Raw genomic sequence first — 23,356 nt, forward strand, 5'->3', positions numbered from 1 at the left:
ACCATAAGCATTTCAATGTACATATGACCTGACAACAACAACATCAACAATTACACAGGCATATACATTCCTTGGTCAAAAAGCTTCCTGAATTGAATAAGTGGGTACAGACAGTGAATGAATAAATTAATTAATTAAATATGAATTAATCTGCTTTGTTTCCTTTGTGGTTGAGTGTTGAGTGTGATGACCTCCTCCACCCTGTTCTCCCCATGCTCTGGGAGTTCCTCCAGTACTCCAGTGGCATCTCATCGGAGTATGTGAATAACTGTGTTCTCTGCTCTTCAGACCTGCCCGATCCAGCTTGATGCCCTACATCTGGTTGGAGTCTCATCACTTGGAAGTGCTCCCTGCTGCTGAGGATGGCCTACGTGGACTACATGTAGATAAGGGACTGCTGTGGATAGTATCACAATCACTGAACATTCGATGGCTTCGACAAGACGGAATTTATGTTAAATCTAAAATGTAATCAGTAATCACGCTAATGCTCATACTAATAAGTTGCTCAAAATTCCACTTTTTACACTCTTTACAGTTTCCTTCGAGTCTGGTTCATGTGAGTTCTCTAAGCAGCCACAAGGTGTCGCTGCAGACTTAGAAGTCTTTCCGGGGAGAGTGGCGCGCTGTTCAGATGCACTTTGACCGCATTACATATGGCTTCGGATACATTTGATATATTTTGAGACATCATATATTCTAACATTATAAAATACATTGCGTTAAAAGTCTAATTACAATTGGTTATAGTTATTTAGGCGCAGTGTGCCGGATACGGCGAGTGTTTTGTCTTGTATTACTGCTGCAGTAGGCCAATCAGGACAGCGTATGCAAATTAGGTGCTATAACAGACGCCCAGGCTATCCCTAGTTCACGCGCTGCCTACCGTAGTTTGCCGATAAGGGACGTGTGTGCAAATTACGTGCTATTAGACACGCCCAGGCTAGCGCTGGATCACAAGTAGCTGGGCCAATAGGAATCTGTATGCAAATTCGAAGCTGGAAGAGGCACGGTCTCTCATGCTCCCACGCCGCTTCGGGCCAATAGGAGTCCGTATGCAAATAAACAGGGATATGAGAGACTGCCAACGCTCGTGCCGTGTCATAGCCGGCGTATTCCGTTCAAGCGCTCGTGCGTGCTTTGCTGAGCGCCTTAGGATTTTACTGTCAGCGAGGTCTTCAGAGTTTGTCTCACGGAATATTTACCTGATGTGCAATATGACCTACGAGGAATTTTGTGGAGATAACGCCACGGAAAGGTACGTTTGTATCCTATGAAATATATATATACATATATATATATATATAATGTGTGTGTGTTATATGCTGTAGCGATTCTTACTGTACGTGCAATACTTATCGCGTTCTAGGTTAGGGAACACTCTAGATTTGATTAGCTAACCACAGCATAACGCTTCGGGTGTTTCCTGGAAAAAAAGATCTGTCATCTTGCACTGGCTTGCAGGAACGACACGTAAAAGCATTTTTTTGGTGTTCTTTGTGATTATTCTCAGATAAAGCCTCGATATTGCAGTTCATTTTTCGACACTTTCTACTGCGCGCGCGCACCTAGTAGTGCACGCGACCAGACATTCGCCTCACAGCAGATTTTTTTTTTGTTTTATTCCCAGTGTGTTTGTGTTTATACTTAACACTGAAACTTTACATGTGCATGTACATTGTTGTTAATAAACATCAATACTGAACCTTTTCGTAAGCTGAGAAACGCATGCACGACACTGCACATTAATTAATTAATTAATTAATTTAATGAAGGCACGAGACTGCACGTTTTAGCTACAAGTTCCAGAGAGAGCAATTGAGCTAACAGGTGTCTTGTTGCACCTTTGCACAGAATGGAGTCTGTGGTGAAGGCACTGGAGGAGGTGCTGACTGCTGCTTTACCTCAGGGCTGCATCACGGTCGGAGTTTACGAGGCTGCAAAGTCACTCAACATGTAAGTGAAGAGTCCATAACGCTCACCCCAAACCCCCCCACCCCCCACCCCAGTCCCTCATAAGGCCTATCTGAATGCATCTGCACGTGATTTATCTGTGCCTCTCATGTTTATGCTGTTTCCCTCCCCCAGAGATCCAGACAACGTGGTCTTGTGTCTTCTGGCTACAGATGAGGAAGATGTCCAGGACGTTGCCCTTCAGATCCACTTCACGCTGATCCAGGCCTTCTGCTGCGAAAATGACATTAACATTTTGCGGGTGAACAACATGAGATGGCTGGCGGAGATCCTGGACGGTGTCAAGCCGGTGGGAGGAGAGCCAGTGGACCTGCACTGCGTCTTAGTCACCGTACGTGCCATTTGCTTTCTCAGTGATTGAAGGGAGGTTAAACATGTCAGCTATTTAAATGCAAAGAGCAACCCCCGAGCCAATTCTCTCCTACATGCTTGGTTTTTTGGGCTTGCTCACACTTCTTCCTCCAACACCGGGTGCGGATTAGCATGCATGTCATGTCGGTTTCTCAGGATTGACCTTGGCTGCCTTCTTTGCAAATCCGTGGCACTGTGAATCTTTTGCGCCAAATACTGACTGAGCTGAGAGTTGTAGGTTTTAGCCACTGCCTTTGAAGGCGGCTTGTTAAAAGCTGCCTGATTCTTTTGAGTGTGTGTGATGTGGCATTCCAGTCAGTCTGAGGCTGCAGCAAATTGGCAGCCCTACAGAGCCATCTGACTCCGGTTACTGAGCGTTTTGCAGCTGTTTTGGGCTGACTTCACAGCACTTCCTGCAAGGCTGTTTGCGCAAACAGCGTTTCCTGGAAAGAAATGTTCTGTAAAGTGACCACCGATTTGCAAATTAGAAAGGATTCTGAGAAAACAGCTTCTTTTTATGTTAGCAGGCAGCACTTAAATCACTTGCTGCCAGACTTGCTGTGTGGTCCAAGAGTCCTTTCGTCTCTCCTGTCTTTACTGTTGAGCAGGCATGCATGCATGCATGCATGCATGCAAAAAAAAAAATGTATTTAATTTTTTCTTATGAACGTGTCTTCAATGTCCTCTATCAGAACCTAGTGATTAATTTGCATTTGTATTCTTTGCAGAAACCACAGTCGTCTGCATGCAAAGACCCAGCCTTGAGCAAACTGAATCGTTTCTGCAGAGACAGTCGCTGTTTGGATCAGTGGGTGCCTGTCATCAACCTGCCTGAGCGATGAGACCGAACAGAGAGATCACACCACCAATCACACAAGCTACTGCACCGTATTTGCGTATACCTGCCTCAGCTGAATCCCTGGACTGTCTTTACATTGCCACAAGGAAGATGACAGGAGGGGGAAAATCGACAAAATGCAAGGAACAAGGAAATCTTATCCACCAGCAATGCTGATCAGGAGCATGGGGATTTTCTTTCAGGCCAGAGAGCAAGGCATGAACAGGAAGCATGACTCGGCAGGGTGTTAGCAATGTTGACACGGAATGAACAGCGCCTGCTTTTCTGGAATAATAAGACTGTACCGGAAATCAAAGGACCAGAATAAATCAGTGTCTGCACCGAGCACGACTCAGATTGACGGATTACTAAACACAGTTCCGAAACAGAATGTTCTGGAAACCCGGAGAGGACTTTTAACTTATGATTAATTATTACATTTAATTATTCTAACTATTTAAACAGGGGGAAATAGTGTTCTTGGTTTTGCAAAGCAGATGGGTTTTGTAAAGCTTTATCTTTATTGTGAACGTTCTCTTCGTCTGTCTATTTTAATGTGTTAATTTAAAGATTTGTATTTATGTTGCAATGTACAGTTTTGTATAACTGTTAAAAATAAAATAAAATGAAAGGGCAACATGACTTATGGCTTCTGCCTCATATTTTGGACAGCTTTTTGGGTAGATCTAAAAAAAGCGCACGCTTTTTGCCATTACCTCATGATGTCAAAGGTCAGGGTAACACTCATGTTGAAGTGACCTCGGTCACCCTGCGCATAAGCTGACATTAGCTAGCCGTTTTGAAGTAATGATGACGCTGCACATACAACAAACATATACCAAGCTTTACAACATGTCTGCAGTGATAATAGTAGGTACGTGTTGATAACTGGTTATATGCTCGAATGCAATATTGAAACAAGCTAATGAGCAGTATAGACACGTCAATTAGAGAGGGGACTGTTCTTTATTTTGACCTTTATGTGAAATTTTTTTGTTTGTTTTTCTGGAGAAGGCATTTTTCCACTTTTCCATGTGAGAACTAAATAAGACTTTTTGAGAAGCCACAGAGAGCTGGACTGTCGCACTAGACTGAGGGCTTTGTTTACACATAGTAAGTAAAAGTATTACTGTTTAAAGCTAATTTGTTACACCCAGTATCAACTTTATACTTAAAAAAAAAAGGACAACAGCCACTTATAGAAGCTTTCAAGCAAACAAGTCACTGAGTGTTATAAAAAGGATTCACCAGGCTCACTACTAAGTATAATTCCAGTTTGCTGGATCTCTGACTGGAATGTGCATTGCTTGCCTTTTAATATTCCAACTACAGCAAAACTTTCTCAATTTGAATGTACTATTCTTGCTAGAAGCAGTTAACATGAAGATAATAAACAAAATGTTCCCAATTCCTTTGTGTACACCAACAGGTTTTGCCATGTTGCCAGCATCTCATTGAAAAATGCACCACCAGCAAAATGTTTTGCACTCTAAGCACATAATGGTATGGGTGGTAATCTCGCAGTGCATCATTCACCCTCCTTTGTTTTGGCAACAGTAAAACAAGGACACTGAGCCCAGAGAAAACGGCCCACACCCTTGCTTTCCAACTAAACCAAAAATAGACGTACTAATGCACTCTGACAGCAGGAGAACTCTGTTCCGGTGTGTACAGCAGCTGCGCTGTGGCTGAATACTGGGCCTCTGGGGTCTGCAGCCATTACACAATACACAAGATAACAAGGGTCCACACAGATCCCAAAATAGCAGCAGCACAGAGAGAGAGAGACACTTTGTCAAGCATACCTAGCAGCAGGGCATTGCTAATAGGGAGCTGTGTTTTAGGGACAAAGGAGATCTGAAAGAAATGCCAATGGCATGAGTCAAAGCCAATCGAGACGGGATGTGGCTAAAAATAGTCCTGAAGGCAGGCCGAGCATTTTCTGCTGGAGCGGACAGAGAAGTGGTTGGCATGGATAAATGCCATTAGCTTTTGGAGCATGAAGGCCACCTGTAAATCAGTGAGAGGAGCCCGGTAAGAAGTCCAATGGTCAATTCAACTGAACTGGTGAACAAGAAATGGAGAAATAGTTCTTTTAACTGGAGTTCTGACGAATCTCTTCACTGATGAATAAATTCACTAATGTGACAGGAAGATGCATTCAGAGCATGAGAGAGGGTTATAGACCTCCGAGTTATTTCTAAACATTTCCAACTTCTAGTTACAGCACATTTCCCCACTAATACTTATGTAAATCATGTACAAAAAAAATTGAAACCCCAGATTTAAGTGATGACAGAGAGAGAGAGAGAGAGACCTCCTGGAGGTGTCTGAAGACATGGGAACAGAAAACATCTCACATTATCTCTGCACTGGTAGATTCCAGAGCTGATGTTCAGTTATTCTCGCTTTGCAGAAGGAAGGAATGCAGCCGCAAGCAAAGAGAGGGGGAGAGAGACAGAGAGCGGCCGCTTTGTGGGCCGCGAAGTTCGTTAGAAGCGCCACATCAGCCTTTCCCATGACTCAAGGAATGCAAACTTATTAAGGGGGTCTAACGGCATTGATGCAGGTCAGACTCAGCCAGCATGAGGGTCAGAAATGTCCAAAGGCAGTTATATAGTTGTAAATCCAATGACTTGTTTATCCGGTTCATAAAACATTGGAATGTAACTCCTAGCTCAATACTGTTGAGTATGGTTTTATTGGTCTCAGGTCAGTAACAACAGACAAAAGGCTAAAATGCAGTACTACCAACCAGCACATCTTTAAGGACCTTCCTCTGACACTGTCTGGACCCACACAGAAAAATAGGTCAGATATTGAATGTATTCCACATGCTGGATTTATCACTGAGCTTGTACTCCAAGCAAAAAATGCAATTCAATCAGGAAAGGCAACCAGACCACAAATCTATGTTCATCACTCCGTGTGGATAAACAAATAGAGACTGACCCAGTTCTGGGAGTGACGAAAGGGTGGATCATTACAGAACACTGATCTGACCTAAACATTTCAGCAAGTATGTTAGTGCAAATGTTTTCCTGAAACTCGGTCTGTACCACCATTTGTACCACCAATGAAGAAAGAACAATACACAACAGCATTATATAACCCTGACATATTTCATGCTTGACATTGTAACACCTACAGTACTATTAACAATTCTCCTTGTAGAAAGAAAGATAATGAAGATCATTTCTATGTTTTTTTTTATGTTATGTTGGGTGCAGTGCAGTGGCAAACTGTCTTTTTGCTGTAGGAGGATACCCAGCATTACAAAAAAACAAAACAGTAATATATGGCATATATTTCAGAAAGGGCAGGATTATTAAATCTTGGACAGGATCCTACTCAAACACTCGCTCTCCATTCTGTTACACAACCAATGCAGCAAGCCTTGACATTACCTGCAACCCAAAATCGTACAAACAAACATCAAAATGCATCTATATTACAAATACAGTGTGAGAATTTGTATAGCTGTAGTCTTAGGTGACAGACTTCATTACTGCTTTTCTTCTAACAAACTCATCCGCCAAATCCTCCAGCAATTTAACAAGCTCTACCTCAATGGCCAGCAGTGACAGCATGCTGAGTCTTCATTTTATTTTGGATTTGTTTTTATTCTGACCTATTGTGGAAAACATTCCCATACCGTTGTTTCCACCCACTTTATATAACACCGGTGTAAAGAGTTAGGACCTAACCGAGCGCTCACTGAATCTAAATTCAGAACCACACACTGATAACAGATAACTTATTTCAGACCCTGTGACTTTACATTCATTGAAACTTCTTTTAATAGCTTAAGTGCTCCCTATGATTTTGTATATCCTTTACCTGATTCGTGCAGGTCAACAACTTTCTGTCTCCTTTGTATTGAAACGCCTCTGGGTTTTTCCCCCAAAGGGATTTATTATATTTGTTCAACTCGTATTTACAACCTAAAAGGGAAAAGGACATGCTTCAAGTCAACAACAGTGTTCCTGTAGACTGAAAGCAAATGAAAAACAATATTTCTTATAATGAACTGTTTCGATCTATTGAAGCGAATCCTTATGGGTATCAGTAATCCAATTTATGATGTCAATAATCTATAAAATAATTGTGTACTTTGAGATAATGCACTATTAATTTACGAAAATGATCTTACAGCAAAAGAAAATATTTGAGAATCATAGCTTGAGTGGAAAATGTGCATTATTGTGTGCAAGGTTTATTTTAGAATTATTATGGCTCAGTTGTATAAAGGGTGCCGACAATTTTGGAGAACACTGTAGATTCCATATGAGTGCAAATCTCAAACAATAAAACACGGTCAATAAAACAGGACAGAAGTGTTGTGAATAAAATTATATTTAATTTTAACTGGAAAAAGGACATTTGTAACATCAGAATTTGCCATCAAGCTCTGGTGTTTTTCACAGGTCAAAGGTTCGTTTGAGAAGAAAGATCCACACAAAATGGTGAGGATGAGTGCACTTCTTATTCAAACAATCATTTGCTTTGAAAGGCAAAAAGCTTGAGCGAGTTATCACAAGGGTGCATACAAAATCACCTTCAGGGACACTACACATTATTATCCTGCGTGAATTACAGAGTACCCTAACAAAAAGAATTCAATACTCTTTAGGGGGAAAATACGATAAAACATCACTTAATAGGCAGTACAAGGCTGTTTAGTGATTAAAGAATTCAGTTATATATATACTTGGAGTGCTGTCATTGGAATTTAATTTAGTTTCTATGTGCATTCCAGATCCAACACGTTTCATTTTAGAATTCATTTCTCAAGTTTTTAAATAAATGACGAGTGATTGTATTTGGCAACCCTATCAGTAAGGTTTGGTTAACTGTGCTAGCACTGCTAGTCGGCTATTAAACCCCAGATTTAAGCATGTCTAATTGTTGACAGCTGCTGTTCCATTTATTGTTGGCCATGTCAGCATTTGTGCTAAACAACTTTTTCTTTTTTTTTTCCAATTGGCATGTGCCAAAGGCTTTACTCCGTTTGTCCTGAGGATTGGTGATACACAGTGTGTAGGACTGCAGGCTGCTAGTTCACAGTAGAGGAACCCTTGAGTGTGTAAGAGAATAGCTAGAGTGAAAGCAAGAAAACTTTATTAAGGCCTTCACTTGTTTTCAGCCAGCCATATGATAAGCATACACATTAAGCGTTCTTATATATATATATATATATATATATATATATATATATATATATATATATATATATTAAAAAATGCACTCACACACACATTAAAAAGTGCATGGTATTATGAAGCGTTTTCACCCGAACCTGCAGTTGTAAACATGGAATGTTCAGATTCACAATAACAGTCACTGGAGTAATTCCTAGTCTAAGGTTTGCTCAGCATAGATAAATAGAGAAGCACTGGCAGTGACTCTAGACACATTACTGTGGCTGGCTAGACTGAATGTGACAGGATGGCACAAACAAGTTACAGAGATCATCATTCAGAAGAAGATATTATCATTAGAAATCAAAACAATCAAAAGCATTTTTTACATGGAAATAAGGCATATAATCATTAAAGGGTTACAATATATTACTGTACCATTATCTGCAATCATATATATTGCTACTATATCTACCATAAACAGGACAACAACAAAGGTCTAAAGTTTTCTAAGGCATATGCAAGAACGGTGTAGGCAGGGGAATTCGGGTCATGCTTCTCACTTCTCAAACATGCTTTTGGCAGGGGCTGTGCAACATAACCTATGTAGGCCATACAGTAATGATGGTTTTTCTCATTCTTGCAGCACTGCGCTCACGTTTTCTGCACGCAAAAGACAAGAGAGCTTTCTATCGCACTGTGGAAAAGCTGATGTGTGGTGTTTTGGCATCTTTGTAAAGGGAAGAGTGAAAAGAAAGCATGGTTGGTTTAGTGCTCTGACAGAGGAGGCGAACTTTCACTGACCTGTATGAAACTCTCCATTGTTCACATGTGCCGTGTTAAAGAGGGAGTGCTGGTACTGCTGAGGACGAATTACGTCAGAGTGACGCCACAGGTTTCTCCACAATGAGCAACAGGGCTCTAAAGGCTATTGGTCATCTGGGTCATTTTCATTGTCTAGTAGTATTAAGACAAAGCAACTGGACTTGTGTTAAATCTTTGAGAGTGTGTAGAGCTGTGTATTTGGTGTTTAATTCCCAAAGCTGTTTTGTTTAAGCTTGCTTATTATTAAAACCAGTCCAGAATGGCAGAATATAAAGAGAGATTAGTCACTTGGTTAGACGGTGCAGGCTAGTCTGTGTGGGAACAGCTTTACATATCCATCATTTGGAATGGTAGTGAAATAGACTAGTGGACAAAACATTTCAATCATTTGTTTGAGCAAAAACACAATTTAAACAATTTCCCCTAACCCCAAATCAGCTGGGACGAGCCTCATTCATGAATCATTTCAAAGGGTTCGAAGCAAAAAAAAAAAAAAAAAAACCCACAATAGTCGGAAACATATCGGTAAGACATTCACATGTTCATGAATGGCGATTACCAGTAAAGTACCAGGGGTGTTCACAGCACAGCTGACTTACATTTAGAGTTGTCACAAAACTCCATAAAAGGCAACGGCAAGGCAAACAGAGAGCTGGGAACAACAAAATGGAGACTAAATAGTGGAAAAGCACATTGTTAAATGGGATGATCTAAATTGTCTAACAGACCTTCCTCCTGCCATTTATTTTTTGTCTTAAGTGAATATCTAGCCTTTTTTTTTCTTAATTTAGGTATTTGTTTAAACTTTGCTTTTTTTAAGAAATTAATATGAAAAAATCCACATTTCACTTAGATTTGTGAGTGTAGTCATAAATAAATAAACTATTTAAGTTTGACAACATAATTAGATTAGCATACAGTATATAAAATTTCAGCAACTCAGCAACCAAAGATATGATCAGAATTCTGTCAGCTGAGATTCTATTTAATATTTAATGCAAGAAACCTAGACACATTCATCGATATAAACATTTCTCTGGACTTACTGGAGTTTCACGAATACCACATTTCTTGCCATGCTCATATGAGTAACTTGTGAGTTTATTTGTTTGTCTCCTTCATGCTAAATGAAGTCCAATATCACATACTCAACACCATACAGTATAAGTTACCAACCTCAAATGCACTTGTTTATGTGTTTTCTGATCCTGTATTAAAGAGGTAAATATGGGCTGAGCAAAAAAATGTCAAATAGCTATTATCCCTTTTTTTTTTTCCTATGCATGTGGTCTGCTGTCAATTTACACCTGACACACAGAGGTTTGGCCCAGCATCTGAAGGCACTATCCATCCATCCATCCATCCATCTTCTATACCCGCTTTATTCCTAATTAGGGTCATGGGGGTCTGCTGGAGCCTATCCCAGCACACATTGGGCGAAAGGCAGGGGTACACCCTGGACAGGTCGCCAGTCCATCACAGGGCCACATATAGACAGACAACCACACACACTTACTCCTATGGGCAATTTAGAATTACCAATCAACATTTTTTTGGACTGTGGGAGGAAACCGGAGCACCCGGAGTAAACCCACGCAGGCACGGGGAGAACATGCAAACTCCACACAGAAAGGCCCCTGCCTGTTCGAACCCGGGATTCGAACCCAAGACCTTCTTGCTGAGAGGCAACAGTGCTAACCCATACTAAGCCAACTGAAGGCACTAATTCAGACATTTTATAAAATAATCATTAGTTTTCCGTGGTGGGATTTAAGATAATTCAGGCATGCAGACTGCATTATGCTAAAGAACGACTTTTTTTTCATCAACTATCACTTGATAATGATAAGTCCAGTTGCCTTGATTAATTACTATGTGGAGCGGTGTTAGTTTTGCACCAGTGACTCTATCATTTTTATGCTAGAAATACATTTTATCTTATCTGCAAATGTAAAAATGCACTTCGCAAATAAAGTAATTCGTAATAAAGCAAATAATTCGAAAAAAAGTAGTATTAGACATTTAGAGCACTGTTTCAGGTGTCGAGACTTCTCTCACTTTCTTTGAAAGGTAAAAGGTTGAATCTTTAGCTCACTGCTATAACACAAAGTCACAGAGTGCTACGTCTGAGCTTATCAGGAACAGAGACATTAAGTGGGCGTGATGATCAAAGAAAACGGAATTGGCCTTGATGAGTAGAGCTCTTTGTTTGGGTACTTCCCAACTGAGATTTTTTTTCTGTTTCTTTATTTGCAAAATGGTCTGGTCTAGACCACATCAGATAGCACGATCACAGCAAACAGCTTCTCAGTTCTGGCAATCAATAGAAGGGTTTAAAAAGAAAAAAAATCCTATCACAAGCTTTGTCAATGCACCATAAAACATGTTTACTTAGAGGTTTTTGGTCTGGTTTCCTTGAATAGAACAGAAGTAAAAGAAGGGGATATGTTTCAAGTGTAGACTCCTGTTCAAGCCTGGAGGGCAGGAGAATAAAAGAAGAGTGAGAATGAGGAGGTTAGCTGACTTTAAGGCGACTAGTGTATGAATGCTTTAAGGTAAAATATTCTTCTCTATAAAAAAAAGGAGGCATCAAAGAGCACATGATTAGTGCTATCCACTACAATATAGTGCAAGGTTTCTTATCCTTAAAAGGGTTTTCTGAGGCTGGGATGCCCATGAGTAGAGGGTCGTACTTGGCGTGCTCGCTGCAGTAATGCATAAGGTCTGCAGAGGCTTTAGAAACCTACGAGAGAGAAAATGCAGGAATGACAAGTGGAATAAACATAATAACAACAAAATGAAAAAACAGAACAACTTATTGAGCAGAAATTAGATTGCTGTGGTTTTTTAAACACTTTCTCAATAATGTTAAAATTCAAAAACTGAGATTTGCGTCTCTTACTGTCAGTATGACCTACATTCATTTCCTTCATTTTTTTTTTTACTATGCAGTATCTATAAAATATACAACAGATTAGGATCTGTAGACCTTTTACCTTTATTCTCTCGATGTTTGCCTCTATCCGTAGCTGCTGTACAATTCTTCTCGCCTGCGCTATGTTATTCGAGCTCTGCATCTTTGATGACATTCTTCTTGATGGTGATCTTCACAGACCTGCAGATATAAATAAATTCACAGCTCAAATCTGATGCATGTATTTCAAAACTGAGAGGTCTGTGAAACACAGTTAAAATCAAGCTGACTGATTCGGTGCATAACACAAGAAAATATATTATTCATTTGAATTCCCGATAAACAAACGGTAGCATGCTCTTAACAGAGGCTGGGGCCCCCTGTTTCCGCAGCAGTCGGGGGGTGTGTGTGTGTGCAATGCTGTGACAGGGTATGTCATTGCATTGGCCCAACAAGAGTCTCTGCACTGTGTGTGCTTGTGAGAGAGAAAGAGAAAGCAAGAGACAGAGAGTGAGAGTGAGTGAGTGAGCGAGAGAGATATAAAGAAACATCTGGAGCAAGCTGGGTGAGTCTTTCTTCTAAACTACCGTCACATGCAAACCTGCTAACTCACCCTAAACACAGGATTCACACACGTGCACTGAAGCTGATACAACAGTGCTGCAGCTGTACCACAAAAACTAGTAAACACACAGCTTCCTGAAATGTCAGGTGCTACCAACTTGCACAAGCAAATTTGATGGCCAACTTGTGTTAATTCAGTACATATTGCCAAATGTGGACACTCCACCTGTACTGCGTCAGACAAATGAACCGTGGGGGTTTGTTCAAGTAAACTCTGGTTCACTATATATTCAAACTTTTATGTTTTGAGAGTATTACAGAAGCTGTTACTACTGGATCTGCACCAGCTGCTCTATTTGCAACAGCACAAGCACAGAAATTATGCACATGCCTACACAAGTGTTCAAAATTTACACGGATAAATTTATTTCTAGAGCACACGTAGATCAATGCACATGCATTTTTCCCTTTAAATCACATAAACGCATTAATAGTCCATGCATTATGGGCTATGATAGCATCGCAATGAACCACAGAAATGGACATGGACAGAAATTGTGAGTGATCCTAAATGATGGGTGCTGGTATTTTACGGTCCAAAAACATTCAAGGAGGTGGAGCAATACTGGCAGAATAATTTGATCTTTTTTCTAATAAAAGCTGAGTACCTGCAAGACCTGGGAGGAAATTTACAACCCTCAGCAAGAACCAGCAAAAAGTGTTTATCAAAAAAATCAAAAACCACAGAACCTGGTGTACACTTGATGTAGACTTTAGCAAACAATGCAGCTATGAAAGTTAAATGTAGATATGGAGATTGAGAGCCAGAGAGTGTGAAGGACCATACAATACTTATCTGATGAACAGAAACCAATACTGCCCTCAGTATTATACCCAGTGCTGCGCTAGCACCAGATGTTCAGACGAGCCACCGAGTGCACAACACACTGTTTATCCCACTTCCTGAGAAAACCAGGCGCTCTTATCAGACATTTAGAGGAAGAGCACACAAAGCCCTCTGCTCTGTCTGTCTCTAGGCTTGTATCTCTGCAAAGTGGAACGCCCTGAAACGAACAGAATGCACAGAGTGCAGGAGGGTAGAGATAAACCTGAATGAAGGGGCTTATAAATCGTCCTGTCTGATTGACCTGGCTCGGTACCAACCATCATGATGGGTTAAGAAACCCCAAAGCAATCTACATGCAAAACCTCACAATATGACATGTCCTGAGTGTGCTGTGAGTATATGCATAAATAACCCAACTCTGCAGAATGTGTCCTAATGTGATGAAAATGCGAAAAACAAATACGAGTGGGACAAACTAAGCTTCCTGCGAAGGTTAAACAGAATGACAGTTACACTGGAAGCACACAGCAAGACTTTAAACAGAAGACCTCAGCACAGAGGGCTTCATTTCCTGCAACCGTTCTCCTTCAGCATTTACTCCGGAGGTGGAAAATGACATGCAATGAAAGATTATGACAGCCATTAACTCTGATTAACTGGAGTGAGGGCAATGCCAGCAGTGCACAGCATCCCTGAGGGATGATATAAAAGTTCTTGTGAAAAATAAGGGTTTATATTATCCTGCCAAATATCACGTTTAGTGCACGGCATAACTGGCTGAGAGAACATTGAGCGTTGTTTCATTGTCACCTGGCTGGGCTGAAGAGACAAAGCCAGTGATGGTGCAACAGTCAGTGTGACTGTTTATTTGCCATATACTGTGAACTATGAGAAGAAGGAAATGGGCAAATTTGTCAATTCATTACAATGCATTTACTTAGTTGGCAGAGAGTTTTTTTTTTATTTCCTGCAACCACATCGAGCTCATGCTGTTAGTGAAAAACACCAGTAAAACAAATAACCACAGGGTTTCTTTATAATTTCATAAATTAACAGCACTGGCACACTGGGTAAGAGTTGGTTGCAAGGGCATTGGGAGGAGAATTTTATCAATTCATATCGGGGAAACTGAAGCACCGGTGTCCCTTTGCAAACCTATGCAACATCACCTTTGCCAACACTGAGACAGCTGCACAAACTGAGTTTTTACAAGATCAACCCCTTTCCTGAGAAATTCAGCACTAATCACTCATTATTGGGTTCTCAGGCTGCCAAAATCGCCCGCATGTTCGTACCTAATATAAAGGAAGTTACATTGAGGTAGGAGCTAATATAAGCGGTGGATATAGTTGCACTTCAAGGGTCTTGCTCATGAACATAGCAAAAGATCTGTTGGTAGTCCAAGGATGTGAACTCACAATCATGAAGTTGAGTAAAATCATTACACCAAACACCTACACACATTTAGCCAATAAAACACACAAGAGATTGAAAATGCAACAGATTGCAACTATATGCATTCAGGAACTTGCGAGAGCCGACGTTCAGTTTTGTGGTCATTTTGACTGCATTAAGCCATCGTCATGTTTGCAAATGCTGGTGTGAGAACAACATTCACTCATGTTCACACTAACAGAGAATGACAGCCTCACATCTTAACACAGAGCTGGCAGACAGAAAGGAAACCAGCTCACACACTCACTCACCCCTACAGACCGCTCCATGAGATCAATCCTTCTCCACTTCCTCTCTCTGTGGCCAATTGGATGCTCACATGTGACAACATGAGTAACTAGCAAAGCTCAGATAGCCACATCCGTTTCATTAACCCACTCACTCGCCCCTCTCACTTACTCCCCCCTCTCCCTCCCAACAGGAAGCTCCTTTCCTTTCTTCTCCCAGCCTGGACAGTATTAAATGATTAAAAGTTGTGTAAAAAAAAAACACAGAGGGGAAACAGGATAAAGGGGGAGTTAGTAAGAGCAGGAAGCTTACCACACATGAGAGCCAAGATTTGAGGTAAGCACAACCAGTTAGCTGATCAAATACAGCACTCAAGGGATTTCATTCTTTCATATATGAAGTGATGCATCCATTTGAATTAAAGCCTGGTGTGTTCTCCCCACTGCTGCTGTTCGTTTAGGCATGTAAAAACACACATGAGCGAGAGTGCAAATGTTCTGAGACACTACATGCGAGAAGGTATCCAACCACTTCCAAGCATGCCCTAGTGTGAGTCAATTGCAGAATTATGAATTATGCTATCATATATATCATATCTAGCATGTTTGCCTCACACCTCCAGCATCCTGGGGTCGAGTCTCACTCCCGCTCACTGTGTGTGAAGTTTGCATGTTCTCCCCGTGCTTGGTGGGTTTCTTCCGGGTGATCCGGTTTCCTCCCACAGTCCAAAGACACGCTTCTAGGTTGATTGGAGTCTCTAAATTGCCTGTAGTGTGTGATTGCGCGAGTGAATGAGTGTGTGTGTGTGCCCTGCGATGGGTTGGCACTCCGTCCAGGGTGTATCCTGCCTTGATGCCCGATGATGCCTGAGAATCTCCCCGTGACCCGAGGATAGATCGGATAAGCGGTACAGACAATGAAATGAAATTAAATATATCATATCTGCATATTTCCTTTAGCAAATGCAATTAATTTTATAATTGAGAAGGAAACAGAATCAGCATCAACATTTACATATATGAAAGTAAAGAAATTTATGTACAGCTAATACATTTCCCGTTCCTCGAAAAGACTTTGTGCTACTTTCCTACTTGTCTATGTGCATATGTACATTTATATGCACCATATATAATCAAAATACGATGAAATAAATAAAAAAAGAAGAAGCAGTTTTGGATTAGGATCAAGCAAAAGACAGTAGACTTTGTAGTCCCCATGCACAGCCACACCCTGAGCTCTTTGCACTCATGTGTATCCTAGCACTTTGGACAGCCTGTCTGGCAGCGAGTGCATGGTCTAGTGAAGTCACTTAAGCTGCTTTAGTGGGAGAGACACCCTGCTTCGTTTGACGTTCGTATGTGGACTTTATCGAAGGTTCCACAAAATTGTCCTAGAAAATGTACTGTTTTCTGACAACTGTACTATTCGATATTGTGGATTTTAGTGCCACTTATTACAGCCTCTCATTTTCAACGAGGATTACAGAAAATGCTATACAACACTGCTAACAGAAACGGCTTGGATGTTGTTCAAAACCTGTGTTCCTTGTGCCATCTATAGCTGGACAGCATCTATATTTTCATTTGCATTCACAGCATTTTTCTAATGGCTTTATCCAGAGCCACTTACATAAGTGACAAAAGTGCTCATGAAAATAATCGAATAATGAAATAAATAAGCTTAATTAAAATGTCCTACTCATGGTACACCAAAATATACTATCACACCCCTGATTAAGCGCTTTAGACAACATACTCCTCAGGATCGAATGAACTACACTGCATGCTTCTGTTTCATGATCGCATCTGACACAGAGTTAGTTGTGAACTGGGATGCCAAAGAGCTCTGATAAAAAAAGAAGAAGCAATCTTTCAACTCGTCATGCAGGTAGTTCTTTGAAGGTGTTCATATTGCAAGAAAAGAAAACGCAACAAGACAGGCACAGATTTCTAGGGAATGAGTCAGGCTAAAGAATTCTCTGTAGCATATAAACAAGCCAGAGAAAAAGAGAGACACACAGGACCACCTAAGGGCAGACAGCAGGGCTGGGCTGAGCAGCAATCCACATGTAAAGGCAAACCAATATCATTAGGCCACCCTAAGAGGCTTCAGTGCCCTACATCTGCCCCTTTCTCTGACTCTGCATGAGTGGCCCTGAAGTTCCATTCCAGGAATAACATCTGTATGCAGGAAAAGCCACACTGGGACCACCATGCATGTAGATGCACCTGGAGAAGACCTTCAGCTGCAAACCCTTGAAAGACACTCTGCACTGTAGTAGATAGTAAGCACGGCAGCTCCGTCTGTTCATAATTCAACACTATTGTGCAACCTTGTTTGCACAGACATACAGGAAGACTGAAAACCACACTACGCCATTCATGATGACACTGTGTGCATTCATAAGCAGTGCCAGGAAGCAACGGGTTTAATAAGACACAGAGTGCTATCTATACAGCTGGCTTTCCACAGTTTGGTTGTGTAAGGGTTGAGCATACAGAGATCAGTGTGTTGTCTCTCACCTGAAGATCGCACAGCTGATCAGTCAACTCAGTAAACAAATCTGCGAACCAAAAAAATGCACATATGCAAGCATAGATACTCCATTCGTAGGTCAAAAGTGCGAACTGCAGCTTGAAATCATTTAACTGTTCTGCTGCGTTCTTAGCATTCTTACCATTTCACAGCAATACAAATTTTACTCTACTTTACTACTAAAACATGTACTCTAACCTCTCCAATATATGTTGCACCTTTTCAATTCAATTATGATCGATGCAGTAGTGTTCACAGCTCCAGGGTCTCTGGTTCGATCCCAAGTTCGGGTTCTGTAGGGTGGTTCACATACTCTTCTTGTGATCGCACTTGTGCTCTGTCCAAAAAACCTGCAGGTAGGTAGACTTGCTACTCTAAATGGTTTCTAGGTGTGAATGTGTGAGTGAAAGTGTGTGTGCAGGGTGCCCTGACAAATTGGCATCCCAGTGAATCCTCCTGCTCTGCGTCCAGTGTGAAAAAGGGGTCATCTTGACCTGAACAGAAAATAAAACTGAATAGTAGGATGGGAACCTGACATTCAGGAACTGGTTGCACCTTTATTTGTTTTTGTTTTTTTTATGGTATACTTGCCAATATGCCCTAGTCTTTTGCGTTCTCAGAAGCGATTTATTACCTCTAATTCGCACTGTAAAATTGCTCAGCAGGAGTCTGACAAGAGCTTGAGGCTGGGTACTAGAACCGCATGTTGCGCTATCAATACACAATGGCACTGTTCAGCATGCACGGTGCACAGGGAGGACAATGGGAACTGTGCTATCAGCACAGTGACACACTCCAGCATGTTAGGCAAGAGATAGAGCGGCATGAGACAGTAGAACCAGTGACGAACAAGAACGGAGTGAGCTAAGTGCACCCCTATGAGTGTTAATCACACACAGCCTGATGTTATCAGACAGACAGAGTGTACAGAGTTGAGGCCAAGGAGGCGAGAGGGAGGAGACAAGATGGCTTCTATCACCCAGTAACAAGAGAAAAAGGGGGGAAGGGAGACGGTGGAGACAAGAGGAGGGGAAAAAAAAAGGGAAAACAGTATTATTGTGATTGTTATATTGCTGTTAATATGACAGTCAATTTATTTGCTTGATTTCTTTTACAGACATCTATAGCAAATAATGACAGAACTGTCAATAAGATAAGTATCTAAACTAAAGTTTAGTTTACTGTGACAATAAAAAATTGATATTGGCTGGTAGTTTCTACAATTCCAAGTCTCTACAATCTTCAGCTCTGTAAAATTCCACCTCTTTGTCCCTTCAAAATGTAACATGCACAGAGCTGCAGATGATTATTTTACTAAATGTACTCTTTATCTATTGTGTAGACTACTACTGGGAAACCTGAACCAACTGACTGATTATCAAGGCCATAATGAGTTGAAGTAGTTGTATGGAAGCCTGGAAAACTTCAAACTCAATAGTCAATGGGTTCCCAGACCTGGCATAGAGAGCAACTCCTGCCCTAGTTAATGTCCTGCACTATAAAAGCCTTGCTGATACAATATATTCAAACGCACAATATTGCTTTTGTGAAAACTTTAAAGTACTGTCACTCCCCATGCATCTCATTCAGAAGGAGGCTGCTATTTAGATCGCATTTTTTTGGGCAGAGACTGTGCTCCTGTAATAAAGTTACATTCCCATTGCAGGACGCAGTATAATAATCTGAGTGCTCTTATTTTTCATATGCGTGTACAGTCAATCCATTTAACATAGTTGTGCCTCTAAACTCACCCTTAATTGAACTGATTGACAAAGATAGGGAAAAAGCAACAAGGACAGACAAAAGGCACTCGTCAATATCTCATACAAATCTAAAACTGCCAAATGCTAACATCATTAGTAATTCATAAGATGTGAACACATCATAGGCTGGTTAGATAATCATTGAGATAATAATGAAATAAAGCAGCAGATCAGGTGCATCTGGCTGCTTTATTTATTTATTTATTTATTTATTTACTGAGTCACAGCCTTATAGTCTCTCTCTCCCTCTCTCTCTCTCTCTCTCTCTCTCTCCCTCATGCCACCTGGGTAGTGGGAGGCTGACACAGCATGGGAGACAAAGCAGTCATAAACGCATGGCTTCATGTGTTACAGTCAGGGAGGAGAGAAGGAGAAGGTCACACACAGGGTTATGATCCCTTCTTTCCACCTGCACTGGGTCTTGTGACTCTGCCTGTATGCAGAGACACCCCACTGCCCCAACCATTAAACATCCCTGCCACCCCCAAACCTATGTCCTCGCTGCCCCCTTTATTACTGATTAGCATGAGTAAGTAGTGTCGGCTGAGTCTGTTTGATCTCCTCAGGGTCGACAAATAAGCCAGACATGTCTATGAAGGTCTTTAGTTGTGCAGGTCATTTTGTAGTGAGTGGTTTTGTGTGGACAACAGCAATAACCGCTGATCTGAAACCGAAATCTGAAAAAGCAAGACACTTTCTCTATCTGCACTTACCTCCATGTGGCCCGTACATAATCTGCCCCCCAAAAAAAAACACAACACAAAACACACACACACCCCTCTTAGCCAGGTGATTGAGATCAGAGAGATTAAGTCTACGTTTGAAGTGCACTTGCTTTTCCTGCTGCCACAGCACATCTGCACAGCAGCAGAAGAGACCAAAAATAGAGAGGGCAGTGAAATGGTAGCAAATGATTGGAGGGCAATTTTTTGGGGGGATTGGGGGGGGGGTTGCTCTCAGGAAAAAACATGGCAGGACAGGAAGCCAAGCAACATGAGAGCCAGAAGGGCCCGTCTGTCTGTGGCCCGGGGACGGAACGGCCAGATGAGACATCAATGAGACAACACGCCATCTGTTTCTATTAATACCTTCTGTCTGGCACGTACAAAAAGAGAAGGAGAAGGAGAGAGAGAGAGAGAGAAAGAGAGAGAGAAAGGGGGGGGGGCAGAGGCAGGCATGCAAACCTGTTGCACAAAGTCTTTGAACTGCTTTGAAGCTGGTGGGTGATAAAAAATATCTTGCATGCAAAGCTGCAGATGGCCATTATGTACTGCTGTAACAAGCTGGGGTTAAGTATTGCTTAAAACAACAGTTCCAGGTTCAGAATTTTCAGTTTCACTTGCACTACTTGTTCCACAGATACAACATACATCCAGATACTTACCTGCAAGTATAACAGGTAGGGCTTGTCAATATGACAAAGAAGGTGGCACAATATACTTTTTTTTATTTTTGACCTACGCTGCAGAACGCATAAGCTTAAAATATCTCCAAGCATCACTATATTGCATATAGGAAAATTTACAGGAAAAATCAGGAAAATGATAACTTTGCAATGATTTTCATCAGTCACTCAGCTTTCTCTGAAGGGCACACAGCATTTACTCCACACGTGATCATCTCTAAAGGCAGTCTGAAAAAAAAAAAAAAAAAAACACCCCTCTCTGCTCTCCTCTTTAATCCAGACTGACATCCCCTCTGCTGACACACCAAAGAGAGCCGTTCTTAAATCAACCCTCTTCCTGAGAGCCGCCAAGTCTTTGTTCACTTTCCTGCCTTGTTAGTTATAGCTGCGTCTTTGTAAAGATGAAAAAGATGAAAGCACTGAGTCACACGGCGGCAGTTAAGAACCGTGTGTCTTCATTGTGAACGCGCTGCTCGAACCCTTTGTGCCGAGCAGGTATGGGACAAAGCATGCACAAAGGTAGTCTTTGTTCAGCTGTTGTCGAGGTGCTTTATCAGAACACGAATGCAGATAGGGGATCTGTGGGTGCCGAGGGGTTGATGAAGCTGCATGCTGAGACGCATATTTCCCCAGGTGGAGAACAAGATCTCAGTGTTTCACAGCATACAGGCCGACATTTAGTCACACCTAGTGTCTTTCAAGTTCCATATCAATAAGCTTTTCTGCAAGGCAACTATTTCTGCACATCTTGGAAGTTATTCTAATCTAGCCCACATCTGCATAACCATGTTCGATATAGCAAAATGCCACTAGGTGATTAATTCAAGGTGAGTTTGTTAGCTGATATAATCATGCTATAGTCAAATCAGGCAAAACAATAGGAAAGCTGCATGTAGTTTTTTGTAGTTTTCATTAAAAATGCTTGCTAGTTAGTGGCTGTTGTGTAATAGGGAAGAGTTAGCTGGTGAGTTGGGAACTGACAAATGACAAATGTTTTATCTTTTGCTTAAGGCAAAATTGTTACACTTCATGTAATGGAACAAAAATGACGTAGGAGTCTATGATAATATCGTTATTGTGACACGTTTGGTCTTGATATGCCTTTCTGCAGGTGTCATCTAAACTTTTAGTACTTTTTGGCCCAGTCATAGACAATAACCCCCAATAGTCTCACAATGTAATGAGTAGCTGATAAACACAGACATAAAACTAATTTCCTCACTTCTTGGGTGAACAGGTAGAGAGGAGACTTTACATTACTGACTGCTACTCTTCATGAAATGGAACAGAAATTGGACAAGCACTATATGATTTACTATACTGAATGTTTACCTTGGTTACAAATATTCAGTTAGATGCAATACGAACCTCTGCTCTAATCGTCATCATCTACATGTCAGCATGTCAGCGCCACTGAAAAAAATGGCTCGTTGGGGCAGTGCCATATCGAATCTGTTGAGCTAAACAATGTAAACGAAAGAGCCTCCCAGCAAGTGCACTGTGTTTCTTATAAACCACATGACTTACAGGCACCAAAAGTATCTGCAACAGTGTTTTTGACTGGTTATGAAACAGCATTTAGTTAGCATCAAAATGGAAAGCATATACTCCCACAAATCACATAGCTGCTTCATTCTTCAACTGATTCTGCAACATCAGACATTCTGTGGTACAACAGAAAGTTGAAGTCAGCTAGCCGGGATACATGACGGTGTACATGGCAGGGAAATTGCTGTCATCACACAGTAGCATGGTGAAGAAGATTAGACACAGGAGTAGGTGATAATAGAGAACGTTACAGGCGATCATTTATACCATTCACAATAACATTATACAATAGTTCACCTGTGTGTGACAGGTGGTAATACTCTCACACTGCACTATTACAACTATTAACACTTTGTTCTAGACTCAAAAGGTATTTATATTTATTATCTATTGCCAGTTTGCACGTGTACTGTACTGTAATGTAAATACGGTTAAATTCACAACTGTGTGTCATATCTGCACTGCTACGTTTAAATTAACTTATTGCACCCTATATTTAAGGTTTATATATATTTATATAATATTTCTATTATTTCTTCTTAATTAATATATATTTATATTTATATATATATAAATATATATATATATATATCTATATTTCTTCTTAGTCTAATATATATATATATATATATATATATATATATATATTTAAATATATTTTTGTGTGTGTTTTGTGTGTTGTATCTTGTAACCATCTATGCTGCTGTAACACAAGAATCTATCTATCTATCTATCTATCTATCTATCTATCTATCTATCTATCTATCTATCTAATATCGTTTGGTCTTGATATATTCTTTTGCAGGTGTCTTCTGTACCCCGAGTACTTTTTTGCCTAATCATAGACAATAACAACTAACAGTCTCACATTGTAACAAGTAGCTGATTGACAATGGCATAAATCTGTGTATACTGACTGACTCAATTGGCAAAAAATGCATATGCAGGAGACACAAGATTGCATGGGG

General features: G+C 40.8%; 2 protein-coding genes across 4 annotated transcripts in view; one reads left to right on the plus strand and one right to left on the minus strand.

The window, feature by feature from the left end:
• Positions 1-1,092: 1,092 nt before the first annotated feature.
• gadd45ab (growth arrest and DNA-damage-inducible, alpha, b) lies at positions 1,093-3,807 on the plus strand. Its single transcript, XM_058404216.1, has 4 exons — positions 1,093-1,258; positions 1,855-1,956; positions 2,089-2,305; positions 3,054-3,807. Exons 1-4 carry the CDS (start codon positions 1,209-1,211, stop codon positions 3,165-3,167), a joined length of 483 nt encoding a protein of 160 aa, XP_058260199.1. The 5' UTR covers positions 1,093-1,208; the 3' UTR covers positions 3,168-3,807.
• Positions 3,808-7,503: 3,696 nt separating this feature from the next.
• The window catches only part of gng12b (guanine nucleotide binding protein (G protein), gamma 12b), a 53,590-nt gene continuing 37,737 nt past the window's right edge, over positions 7,504-23,356 (minus strand). For all 3 annotated transcript variants that reach the window (XM_058404156.1, XM_058404155.1, XM_058404154.1), the window contains 2 exons: positions 12,126-12,244; positions 7,504-11,872 (listed from right to left, as the gene is read on the minus strand). In XM_058404156.1, coding sequence (XP_058260139.1) covers positions 11,747-11,872; positions 12,126-12,218 — 219 coding nt within the window. In that variant the 5' untranslated portion in view covers positions 12,219-12,244 and the 3' untranslated portion in view covers positions 7,504-11,746. The remainder of the gene's footprint in view (positions 11,873-12,125; positions 12,245-23,356) is intronic.

Source organism: Hemibagrus wyckioides, linkage group LG11 (genome assembly GCF_019097595.1).
Source record: "Hemibagrus wyckioides isolate EC202008001 linkage group LG11, SWU_Hwy_1.0, whole genome shotgun sequence".
In the NCBI taxonomy this organism is placed as follows: domain Eukaryota; kingdom Metazoa; phylum Chordata; class Actinopteri; order Siluriformes; family Bagridae; genus Hemibagrus; species Hemibagrus wyckioides.